The sequence below is a fragment of the Oncorhynchus masou genome, chromosome 1 (genome assembly GCF_036934945.1).
Source record: "Oncorhynchus masou masou isolate Uvic2021 chromosome 1, UVic_Omas_1.1, whole genome shotgun sequence".
NCBI lineage: Eukaryota > Metazoa > Chordata > Actinopteri > Salmoniformes > Salmonidae > Oncorhynchus > Oncorhynchus masou.
In genome coordinates, this window is record NC_088212.1 from 22,586,297 (window position 1) to 22,597,033 (window position 10,737).

Here is a 10,737-nt window from a genome sequence, read left to right on the forward strand (position 1 = left end):
AAAGTTTGAGTGCTTTTGGGGACAAGCCAAATTCCTTCAGCCTCCTGAGGTTGAAGAGGCGCTACTGCGCCTTCTTCACAACGTTGTCTGTGTGGGTGGACCAATTCAGTTTGTCCATGATGTGTACGCCGAGGAGCTTAAAACTTACTACACTCTCCACTACTGTCCCATCGATGTGGATGGGGGGCTGCTCCCTCTGCTGTTTCCTGAAGTCCACGATCATCTCCTTTGTTTTGTTGACATTGAGTGTGAGGTTATTTTCCTGACACCACACTTCGATGGCCCTCACCTTCTCCCTGTAGGCCGTCTCATCGTTGTTGGTATTCAAGCCTAATACTGTAGTGTCGTCCACTACATTTACATTACATTTAAGTCACTACAGTTATGGAAGAACAGGGAGTACAGGAGAGGGCTGAGAACACACCCTTGTGGGGCCCCAGTGTTGAGGATCAGCGGGGTGAAGATGTTGTTACCTACCCTCACCACCTGGGGGCTGCCCGTCAGGAAGTCCAGGACCCATTTCATCTTTTAATTCTTTCATCACATTCCCAGTGTGTCAGAAGTTTACATAACACTCAATTAGTATTTGGTAGCATTGCCTTTAACCTCTTGATACTACCCATCCCGGATCCGGTATCGTGAATACAGCCTCAGGCTCATTACCATAACGCAACGTTAACGATTTCTGAAAATTGCAAATGAAATGAAATAAATATGCCTGCTCTCAAGCTTAGCCTTTTCTTAACAACACTGTCATCTCAGATTTTCAAAATATGCTTTTGAACCATAGCAAATCAAGCATTTGTGTAAGAGTATTGATAGCTAGCGTGCTAGCGTAGCATTTAGCGTATCATTTAGCACGCAACATTTTCACAAAAACCAATCAAATAAAATCATTTACCTTTGAAGAACTTCGGATGTTTTCAATGAGGAGACTCTGTTACATAGCAAATGTTCCGTTTTTCCTGAAAGATTCTTTGTGTAGGAGAAATCGCTCCGTTTTGTACATCACATTTGGCTACCGAACCGAAAAGTCAGTCACCAAAACGTCAAACTTTTTCCAAATTAACTCCATAATATCGACCGAAACATGGCAAACGTTGTTTAGAATCAATCCTCAAGGTGTTTTTTCACATATCTCTTCATTGATATGCCGTTCGTGGAAGCCTGCTTTCGTCTCAGAATCCCATGGAAAAATACCAGCAGCTGAAGATGACGCACCAATTTCGACGGAGGACACCGGGCGGACACCTGGCAAATGTAGTCTCTTATGGTCAATCTTCCAATGATATGCCTACAAATACGTCACAATGCTGCAGACACCTTGGGGAAACGATAGATAGGGCAGGCTCATTCCTGTCGCATTCACAGCCATATAAGGAGACAATGAAAAACAGAGCTTCAAAAATCCTGCTCATTTCCTGGTTGCAGTTTCATCTTGGTATTGCCTGTAGCTTCTGTTCTGGGGCACTCACAGACAATATCTTTGCAGTTCTGGAAACGTCAGTGTTTTCTTTCCAAAGCTATCAATTATATGCATAGTCGAGCATCTTTTTGTGACAAAATATTGAGCTTAAAACGGGCACGTCTTTTTATCCAAAAATGAAATACTGCCCCTAGAGTTCCAAGAGGTTAAATTGTTTAACTTGGGTCAAACATTACTGGTAGCCTTCCACAAGCTTCTCACAATAATTTGGGTGAATTTTGGCCCATTCCTTCTGACAGAGCTGGTGTAACTGAGTCAGGTTTGTAGGCCTCCTTACTCGCACATGCTTTTTCAGTTCTGCCCACAAATGTTCTATGGGATCGAGGTCAGGGCTTTGTGATGGCCACTCCAATACCTTGACTTTGTTGTTCTTAAGCCATTTTGCCACAACTTTGGCAATATGCTTGGGGTCATTGTCCATTTGGAAGACCCATTTGCAACCAAGCTTTAACTTCCTGACTGATGTCTTGAGATGTTGCTTCAATATATACACATAATTTTCCTCCTCATGATGCCATCCATTTTGTGAAGTGCAGTCGTCCCTCCTGCAGCTAAGCACCCCCACAACATGATGCTGCCACCCCCGTGCGTCACGGTTGGGATGGTGTTCTTCGGCTTGCAAGCATCCCCCTTTTTCCTCCAAACATAACGATGGTCATTATGGCCAAGCAGTTCTATTTTTGTTTCTTCAGACCAGAGGACATTTTTCCAAAAAGTATGATCTTTGTCCCCATGTGCAGTTGTAAACCGTAGTCTGGCTTTTTTATGGCGGTTTTGGAGCAGTGGCTTCTTCCTTGCTGAGCGTTTTTTCTGTAGATATAGATACTTTTGTAATTGTTTCCTCCAGCATCTTCACAGGGTCCTTTTTTGCTGTTCCGGGATTGATTTGTACTTTTCACACCAAAGTACGTTCATCTCTAGGAGAAAGAACGCATCTCCTTCCTGAGCAGTATGACGGCTATGCGGTCCCATGGTGTTTATACTTGCGTACTATTGTTTGTACAGATGAACGTGGTACCTTCATGTGTTTGGAAATTGCTCCCAAGGACAAACCAGACTTGTGAAGGTCTACAAAAAATGATTTATTTTTGATTTTCCCATCATGTCAAGCAAAGAGGCACTGAGTTTGAAGGTAGGCCTTGAAATACATCCACAGGTACACCTCCAATTGACTCAAATGATGTCATGGCTTTAGAAACTTCTCATAGGCTAATTGACATCATTTTCTGGAATTTTTCAAGCTGTTTAAAGGCACAGTCAAATTAGTGTATGTAAACTTCTGACCCACTGGAATTGTGATATAGTGAATTAAGTAAAATAATCTGTCTGTAAACAAGGAGCAATAATACACTACATGACCAAAAGCGCTCCTATTCATCCCAAAGGTGTTCGATGGGGTTGAGGTCAGGGCTCTGTGCAGGCTAGTCAAGTTCTTCAACACGGATCTCGACAAACCATTTCTGTATGGACCTCGCTTTGTGCAAGGGGGCTTTGTCATGCTGAAACAGGAAAGGTCCTTCCCTGTTGCCACAAAGTTGGAAGCACAGAATCATCTGTAATGTCCTGGCATCCTCCACATCCAGATTTGTCCGTTGGACTGCCAGATAGTGACGTGTGATTCATCACTCCAGAGAAGGTATTTCCACTGCTCCAGAGTCCAATGGTGGCAAACTACCACTCCTGATGACGCTTGGCATTGCGCATGGTGATCTTATGCTTGTGTGCGACTGCTCGGCCATTTAAACACATTTCATGAAGCTCACAACGAACAGTTCTTGTTCGTGGAACTCGGTAGTAAGTTTTGCAACCGATGATACTATTTTTGCGTGCTACACGCTTCAGCACTCTGCGGTCCCGCTCTGTGAGCTTGTGTGGCCTACCTCTTGGCGGCTGAGCCATTGTTGTTCCTAATGGTTCCACTTCACAATAACAGCACTTACAGTTGGCCGGGCAGCTCTAGCAGGGCAAACATTTTATGAACTGAAAGGTGGCATCCTATGACGGTGCCACGTTGAACGTCTGAGCTTTTCAGTAAGGCCATTCAACTGCCAATGCTTGTCTATGGAGATTGCTTGGCTGTGTTCTCGATTTTATACACCTGTCAGCAATGGGGTATGTCTGAAATGGCCGAATCCACTTATTTGAAGGGGTGTCCACATACTTTTGTATATTCGGAAAGTACTCTGACCGACCCATTGACTTTTTCCACATTGTGTTAAGTTACAGCCTTATTCTAAAATATATTACATTGTTATTTTTTTCCTTCATCAATCTACACACTACCACATAATGACAAATCAAAAATGAATTTTGAGTAATGTTTGCAAATTTATAAAACCAACAACAACAGAAAATGAAATCAATTTACATACACTATCCGTCAAAGGTTTTAGAACACCTACTCATTCAGGGTTTTTTCTTCATTTTTACTATTTTCTACATCGTGACGACATCAAAACTATGAAATAACACATATGGAATTATGTAGTAACCAAAAAAGTGTTCAACAAATGAAAATATATTTGATTCTTCAAATAGCTACTCTTTGCCTTGACAGCTGCACACTCTTGGCATTCTCTCAACCAACTTCACCTGGAATGTTTTTCCAACAATCTTAAAGGAGTTCCCACATATGCTGAGCACTTGTTTGCTGCTTTTCCTTCACTCTGCGGCACGACTCCCAAACCATCTCAATTTGGTTGGGGGATTGTGGAGGCCAGGTCATCTGATGCGGCATTCACTTCTTCACAAATGCTTTTGGCTGTTGTCTGGGCCTCAGGGAATCCAGTTTCCCTGTAAGTAGTGAGCGAGGCCTTTTGCATTTGAGACTAAATTCACTGTGATATCCAACTACATTGAGGCGGATTGGAGGTGCTTGTTCACCTTGTTTGTCATTGTCAGTATCTCACACCATACAACACAGCAAATCAAGAAGCAGTAGGACCCAACTTCCTCTGCAAGTGCTTGTGCCTCCACTTTGGACACAGGATCGTTGATCGTCTGTCTGGCTTCCAGTAATGCCTCCCGAACCTCAGCAGCCTGATACCTGATTGCAGAACACTTTGGAGCCTCCTCTCCCATCTTGTCACTCCATGACTTCACGGTTATGTTCACGTGTTCTTCAAAACACTCCATCTTTATGTGCCAGCTGAAAAGGTGAAGAGCTTTTGCACAAAAACCCAACTGGATCTTTTGAAGATTTGGCAGCATCTGCAATGACAAGGTTTAGAGTATGTGCTCCACATGGGACGAACGCGGCTCTGGGAATATTTTTTGAGCAGTCTGGCTTGTACTCCTTGGTGCTTGCCCTTCATGTTCGTCCCATTATCATAAGCTTGTCCTCTGCCATCTTCAAATGGAATCTTAAGCTCGCTCAGCTTATCTGAGATGACAGTGGACATATTCAAGCCTGTTGAAACATTAACAAAGCCGAGGAAGTGCTCCTTGTTCTCTGGCTTTCCCTTTAAAGCCACGCTTCTTCTCAGAGTAATGGACATTTGCTCCTGGTGACTGTCACGTGTACAGTCCAAGATAATGAAGTACTTTGAGTCTCTTACTTGAGTTACTATTTCTTCCAGAAACGTGTCACTCATCTGTATCAGCTCGTTCTGTGTGCGCTTCCCAAGGTAATGAGTATGTGTCCCTCCATATTTAATTTTGCTGAGATGATTTTCCATAACGGGGTCAAATTTTGCAAGTAATTCAACCTCTTTTAGGAAGTTTCCATTATCTGGTTGGAAGAGCTTGTCTGATGGACCCATGAATGTTTCTTTCAGCCAGAGACTGGATGATACTTATTAAATGTGTAAGGAGATCCTGCCATCTCTTTCAGCCTCAAATTGTAATTTGAATTTGGTCAAGAGTCTGTCCCCAACTTAGGCGCAGATCAAGTTCTCTCCACTTATTCATATTATCTGTGTGTTCAGGACTACCCTCATGGTGTTTCAGAATGGTGTTGATATTTTACCAGTCATTCACACCTTTATTATTTTGTAGTCTTTTGTAGAAAAGAGCTTACAGCAAAAACAATAGTGTTGTTTTTGGTAATGAAAGCCAGCTCCTGGTATTCTTTCCCCCATTTGACAGCTGTATCTGTAATATGCCTGAATGGAAACATTTTCTCGACTTGTCTTTAGGGTCATAACAATCCATTCCTGGTTTGAATGGACCTCCGTGCACCAACTCAGTCCTCATAAAGTCTGTTAAGACTGCGGGCCAATCTGCTGGGTCATTTAGTGGAGCAGCAACTGTTCTATTAGGGTCTGAGCTGCGTGTATCTGATGCTGGCTTTACACCTCTGATTGTGCTAGTACTGGCTGAGGCTGCCTGTATTTCACCTGGGTCTGTGTTAGTACTGGCTGAGGCTGCCTGTATTTCATCTGGGTCTGTGTTAGTACTGGCTGAGGCTGCCTGTGTTTCACCTGGGTCTGTGTTAGTACTTGCTGAAGACTGCTGTATTGGGTCTGTGTTAGTACTTGCTGAAGACTGCTGTATTGGGTCTTTGTTAGTACTTGCTGAAGACTGCTGTATTGGGTCTGTGTTAGTACTTGCTGAAGACTGCTGTATTGGGTCTGTGTTAGTACTTGCTGAAGCTGCCTGCTGTATTGGGTCTGTGTTAGTACTTGCTGAAGCTGCCAGCTGTACTGGGTCTGTGTTAGTACTTGCTGAAGCTGCCAGCTGTACTGGGTCTGTGTTAGTACTTGCTGAAGCCATCTGTACTGGGTCTGTGCTAGTACTGGCTGAAGCCAGCTGTACTGGGTCTGTGCTAGTACTGGCTGAAGCCAGCTGTACTGGGTCTGTGCTAGTACTGGCTGAGGATGCCTGTACTTCACCTGGGTCTATGTTAGTACTTGCTGAAGACGGCTGTATTGGGTCTGTGTTAGTACTTGCTGAAGACTGCTGTATTGGGTCTGTGTTAGCATTTGCTAAAGCCAGGTGTACTGGGTCTGTATTAGTACTTGCTGAAGCTGCCAGTACTGGGTCTGTGTTAGTACTGGCTGAGGCTGGATGTGGATCAACTGAGTCTGTGCTTGTACTGGCTGATGATCCAGCATCTCCTCTACTGACAAACTTGAGTATAGTACCTGTAAATTATAGATAACAATACTATTATTAATTTTATCAGCTGCATCAGGCCCATTCAAACTGGCTCCCCCAGATTTCCTTTTATACATTTTCAAATATAAAATACTATTTATACTCTGACTTGGCTGAATACTTGATGATTATTATTTACTGAGAGATCCATATTTCCCAGTATGCCCAGCTAATCAACATTTTAAATTCAATATATAAATCAATAGTCAATGTCAATCCATTGCTTTCCAGCTTGCATTAGTCCAGAGCTGTAACTAAACCTTGACTGAGAGACAAGATAATCATTGTCTTGTTTTTAAATTATTTGCACCTATGAGGAGCGCCATCACACCCATATATTGTCTGAACTGGTTCCCACAGAGGTTGCTGCTGGAAAGCGCGGGTTTCATTTTGTGCACATGCATATAAACGCAAATTCACGCGTGACACTTATCTTTTCTGAACTGCAGTTTATAAACACCTTTGCCCCAAATAGATGTATTTCACTCTCACTTTGTAAGGCACAAAGTCACAACACAGCCATGAAAGTGGCCCAAGATATGCTCTGCCCAGCTAGGTTAGCAAGACACAGACTAGAGAGATGCACTGAAAGCTAGCATGAAGATATTTTTGAGAGGAGTTATGATAAAGATGTGCTTAATGCATCAATTTAAAAAAAAAATTTTTTTTTTAATAAATACTCCAAGCTTGGGTTTTGGATATGAACTTCCACACCGGTGATGGGCAAATAATACATTCTATGAGTAAAGGAACAATTCGGCACATATTGTGCTCATATGCATATTGTGCTCAGTACTTAACGGTACTGTTATTTGCTGACATCAATCTTGGAGAGGAGAGAACACAAATTTACCTGATTGCTGTTCCAGCAATTCACTCTCATGGTGTTTTCTTTTTTTTTCTTTTCGTGACCAGAAGGATAGTTCAGCTTTATCCTCTCATGGAAGTGGTAAACATTGACACCCGCTTTGACATGAGGGGGAGGTAGGGCCCTTGTGTAATTTGTGAGGCCCTACACAACTTCTGCAGTGAATGTATAGGGCTGACCGGCTCTGATATGGGGAGTTTCTCCCGTTATTCTCTGCAGATCATCTCACGCTCGGTTGGATGGGGGGAGTCGCTGCACAGCTATTTTCAGGTCTCTCCGGAGATGTTCGGACAGGTTCAGGTCCGGGTTCTGGCTGGGCCACTCAAAGACATTCAGAGACTTGTCCCGAAGCCACTCCTGTGTTGTCTTGGCTGTATGCTTATGGTTGTTGTCCTGTTGGAAAGTGAACCTTCGCCCCAGTCTGAGAACCTGCTTCAGAGCGCTCAGGACTTCATCAAGGATCTCTCTGTACTTTGCACCATTCATCTTTCCCTCGATCCTGACTAGTCTCCCAGTCCCTGCCACTAAAAAACATCCCCACAGCATGATGCTGCCACCACCGCGCTTCACCGTAGCGATGGTGCTAGGTTTTCTCCAAAAGTGATGCTTGGCATTCAGGCCAAAGAGTTCCATTTTGGTTCCATCAGACCAGAAAATCTTGTTTCTCATGGTCTGAGAGTCCTTTAGTTACCTATTGACAAACTCCAAGCGGGTTGTCATGCGGCTTCCGTCTGGCCACTATACCATAAAGGCCTGATTAGTGGAGTGCTGCAGAAATGGTTGTCCTTCGTAAAGTTTCTCCCTTGACCAGCTCTAGGAAGAGTCTTGGTGGTTCCAAACTTCTTCCATTTAAGAGTGATTGAGGCCACTGTGTTCTTGGGGACCTTCAATACGGCATAACATTTCTGGTACCCTTCCTCAGATCTGTGCCTCGACACAATCCTGTCTCGGAGCTCTACGGACAATTCCTTCGACCTCATGGCTTGGTTTTTGCTCTGAAATGCAATGTCAACTGTGGGACCTTATAGACAGTGGTGTGCCTTTCCAAATCTTGTCCAATCAATTGTATTTACCACAGGTGGACTCCAAGTTGTAGAAACATCTCAAAGATGATCAATTGAAACAGGATGCACCTGAGCTCAATTTCGAGTCTCATAGCAAAATGCTTATCTAACTAAGGTATTTATGTTTTAAAAACTACACTATACAGTACATTTAACTGTTCTAAGAAACCTGTTTCTTTTTGTCATTATGGGGTATTGTGTGTAGATTGAGGATATTTTTTCAATCCATTTTAGAATAACGCTGAAACGTAACTAAATGTGGACAAAGTCAAGGGGTCTGAATACTTTCTGAATGCACTGTATAGTGTAGTTTAACATGATTATTTTATGACTACCTCATCTCTGTACCCGACACATACAATTATAGGTTAAGGTCCCTAAATCGAGCAGTGATTTTCAAACACAAAGACCAGGGAAGTTTTCCCATGCCTCGCAAAGAGAGGCACCTATTGATAGATGGGTAAAAATGTTAAAAAGCAGACATTGAATATCCCATTGATTATGGTGAAAAGTTATTAATTACACTTTGGATGGTGTATCAATACACCCAGACACAACAAAAATGCAGGCGTTGTTCCTACTTCAGTTGCCGGAGAGGAAAGAAACCAACGGGGACTTTAAAACATTTACAGGGTTTAATGACTTTGATAGGATGGATCAACAACATAGGTTAGTATTGTGGAGTAACTACTAACTGACAGAGTGAAAAGAAGGAAGCCTGTACAGAATAAAATATTAGAAAACATGCATCCTGTTTGCAATAAGGCACTAAAGTAAAACGGCAAGAAATGTGGCAAAGAAATTAAACGTTGTCCCGAATACAAAGTGTTATGTTTGGGGCAAATACAACACATCACTGAGTACCACTCTTCATCATTTCAAGGTGGTGGCATCATGTTATGGGTATGCTTATCATTGGCAATAACTTAGGTTTTTTTTTTATAAAAAAGAAACTGAATACAGCTATAAGCACAGAGAAAAACCTGGTTTGGTCTGTTTTCTGACACTGGGAGACAGTCTTTCAGCAGGACAATGACCTAAAACACAAGGCCAAATATACACTGCCGTTGCTTACCAAGACGAGAGTGAATATGTCCCTGAATGGCCAAGTTAGTTTTGCCTTAAATTGGCTTGAAAATAGTGTGCAAAGCTCTTAGACTATTGACTTAGGGGTGTGCATACTTATGTATTCAATTTTCTATAAATTTGCTCAAATTTGGGCTACACACTCACTGACACGTACGTGTTGTTGTTTTACTCTAGGACGCCCACAGGCCACATAAAACTAATCCGAAGGCCCCCCAGTACCAGTCAAAAAATGTATGGAAGTACAGTATATATGGAGACTGTTTAGTGACAAAATAAGGGTAAAAATACATGTAAAAAAAAATAACAAACAATCTTCCTTTAGGTAGTCCCCAAAAATGTTATTTAATGCGTTTGTATGGGCTAATAGCAGTAAATCCAATTTATTATTTTTTTATATATATTTCAAAGGGTATTTAAAAATCTAAATCAAATAGCAAAATAATCCTTGCTATGACCTGCTTAAAACAATTCCATATAGTTTAGTAGTACCCCCCACCCCCCAGATTAGACAGGGATTAGACTCTTATAGGTTAAGAAGCCAACGACAGTCTGTCGTCCTGTCATCTCAAACCAGTCTTCTCTTTAACTTAATGTGTTTCTGATGAACTCTTTTATACTTCTCTACTGTATTGTATACACCCAAATGGTGGAACCAGCTTCGCCCTACCGTCGGGATACTGAGTCCCTGCACAACTTTCAAAAAATTCTGAAAAACCTACCTCTTTACGAAGTACTGTGTCCACAATTGTTCATCAATTTTAAAATAAGGCTGTAACATAACAAAATGTGGGAAAAGTCAATGGGTCTGAATACTTTCCGAATACACTGTAGCTATCTTAAGATAAAGGCACTAACTGTAAGTCACTCTGGATAAGAGCATCTGCTAAATAACCAAAATGTAAATGTATAAATTTGCTTTAAATGTGCCCTATTGATGTAATTGTGCTGCAACTGAATTGCTCTTCTGGGACAATATAGATCTATTCTATTGTTCTTAGGTGAGGAGGAGATAGCCAGGGAGCTGGAGGAACTCTATGGTGACATCGATGCGCTGGAGTTCTACCCCGCCCTCATGCTGGAGAAGACACGCCCCAACGCCATATTTGGCGAGAGCATGGTGGAGATGGGGGCTC

At 42.3% G+C, this 10,737-nt stretch overlaps 1 protein-coding gene across 1 annotated transcript in view; it reads left to right on the top strand.

The window, feature by feature from the left end:
• LOC135539394 (prostaglandin G/H synthase 1-like) overlaps positions 1-10,737 on the top strand; it is a 59,975-nt gene that overhangs the window by 48,616 nt on the left and 622 nt on the right. The window contains 1 exon segment of the mRNA XM_064965256.1: positions 10,603-10,737. Coding sequence (XP_064821328.1) covers positions 10,603-10,737 — 135 coding nt within the window.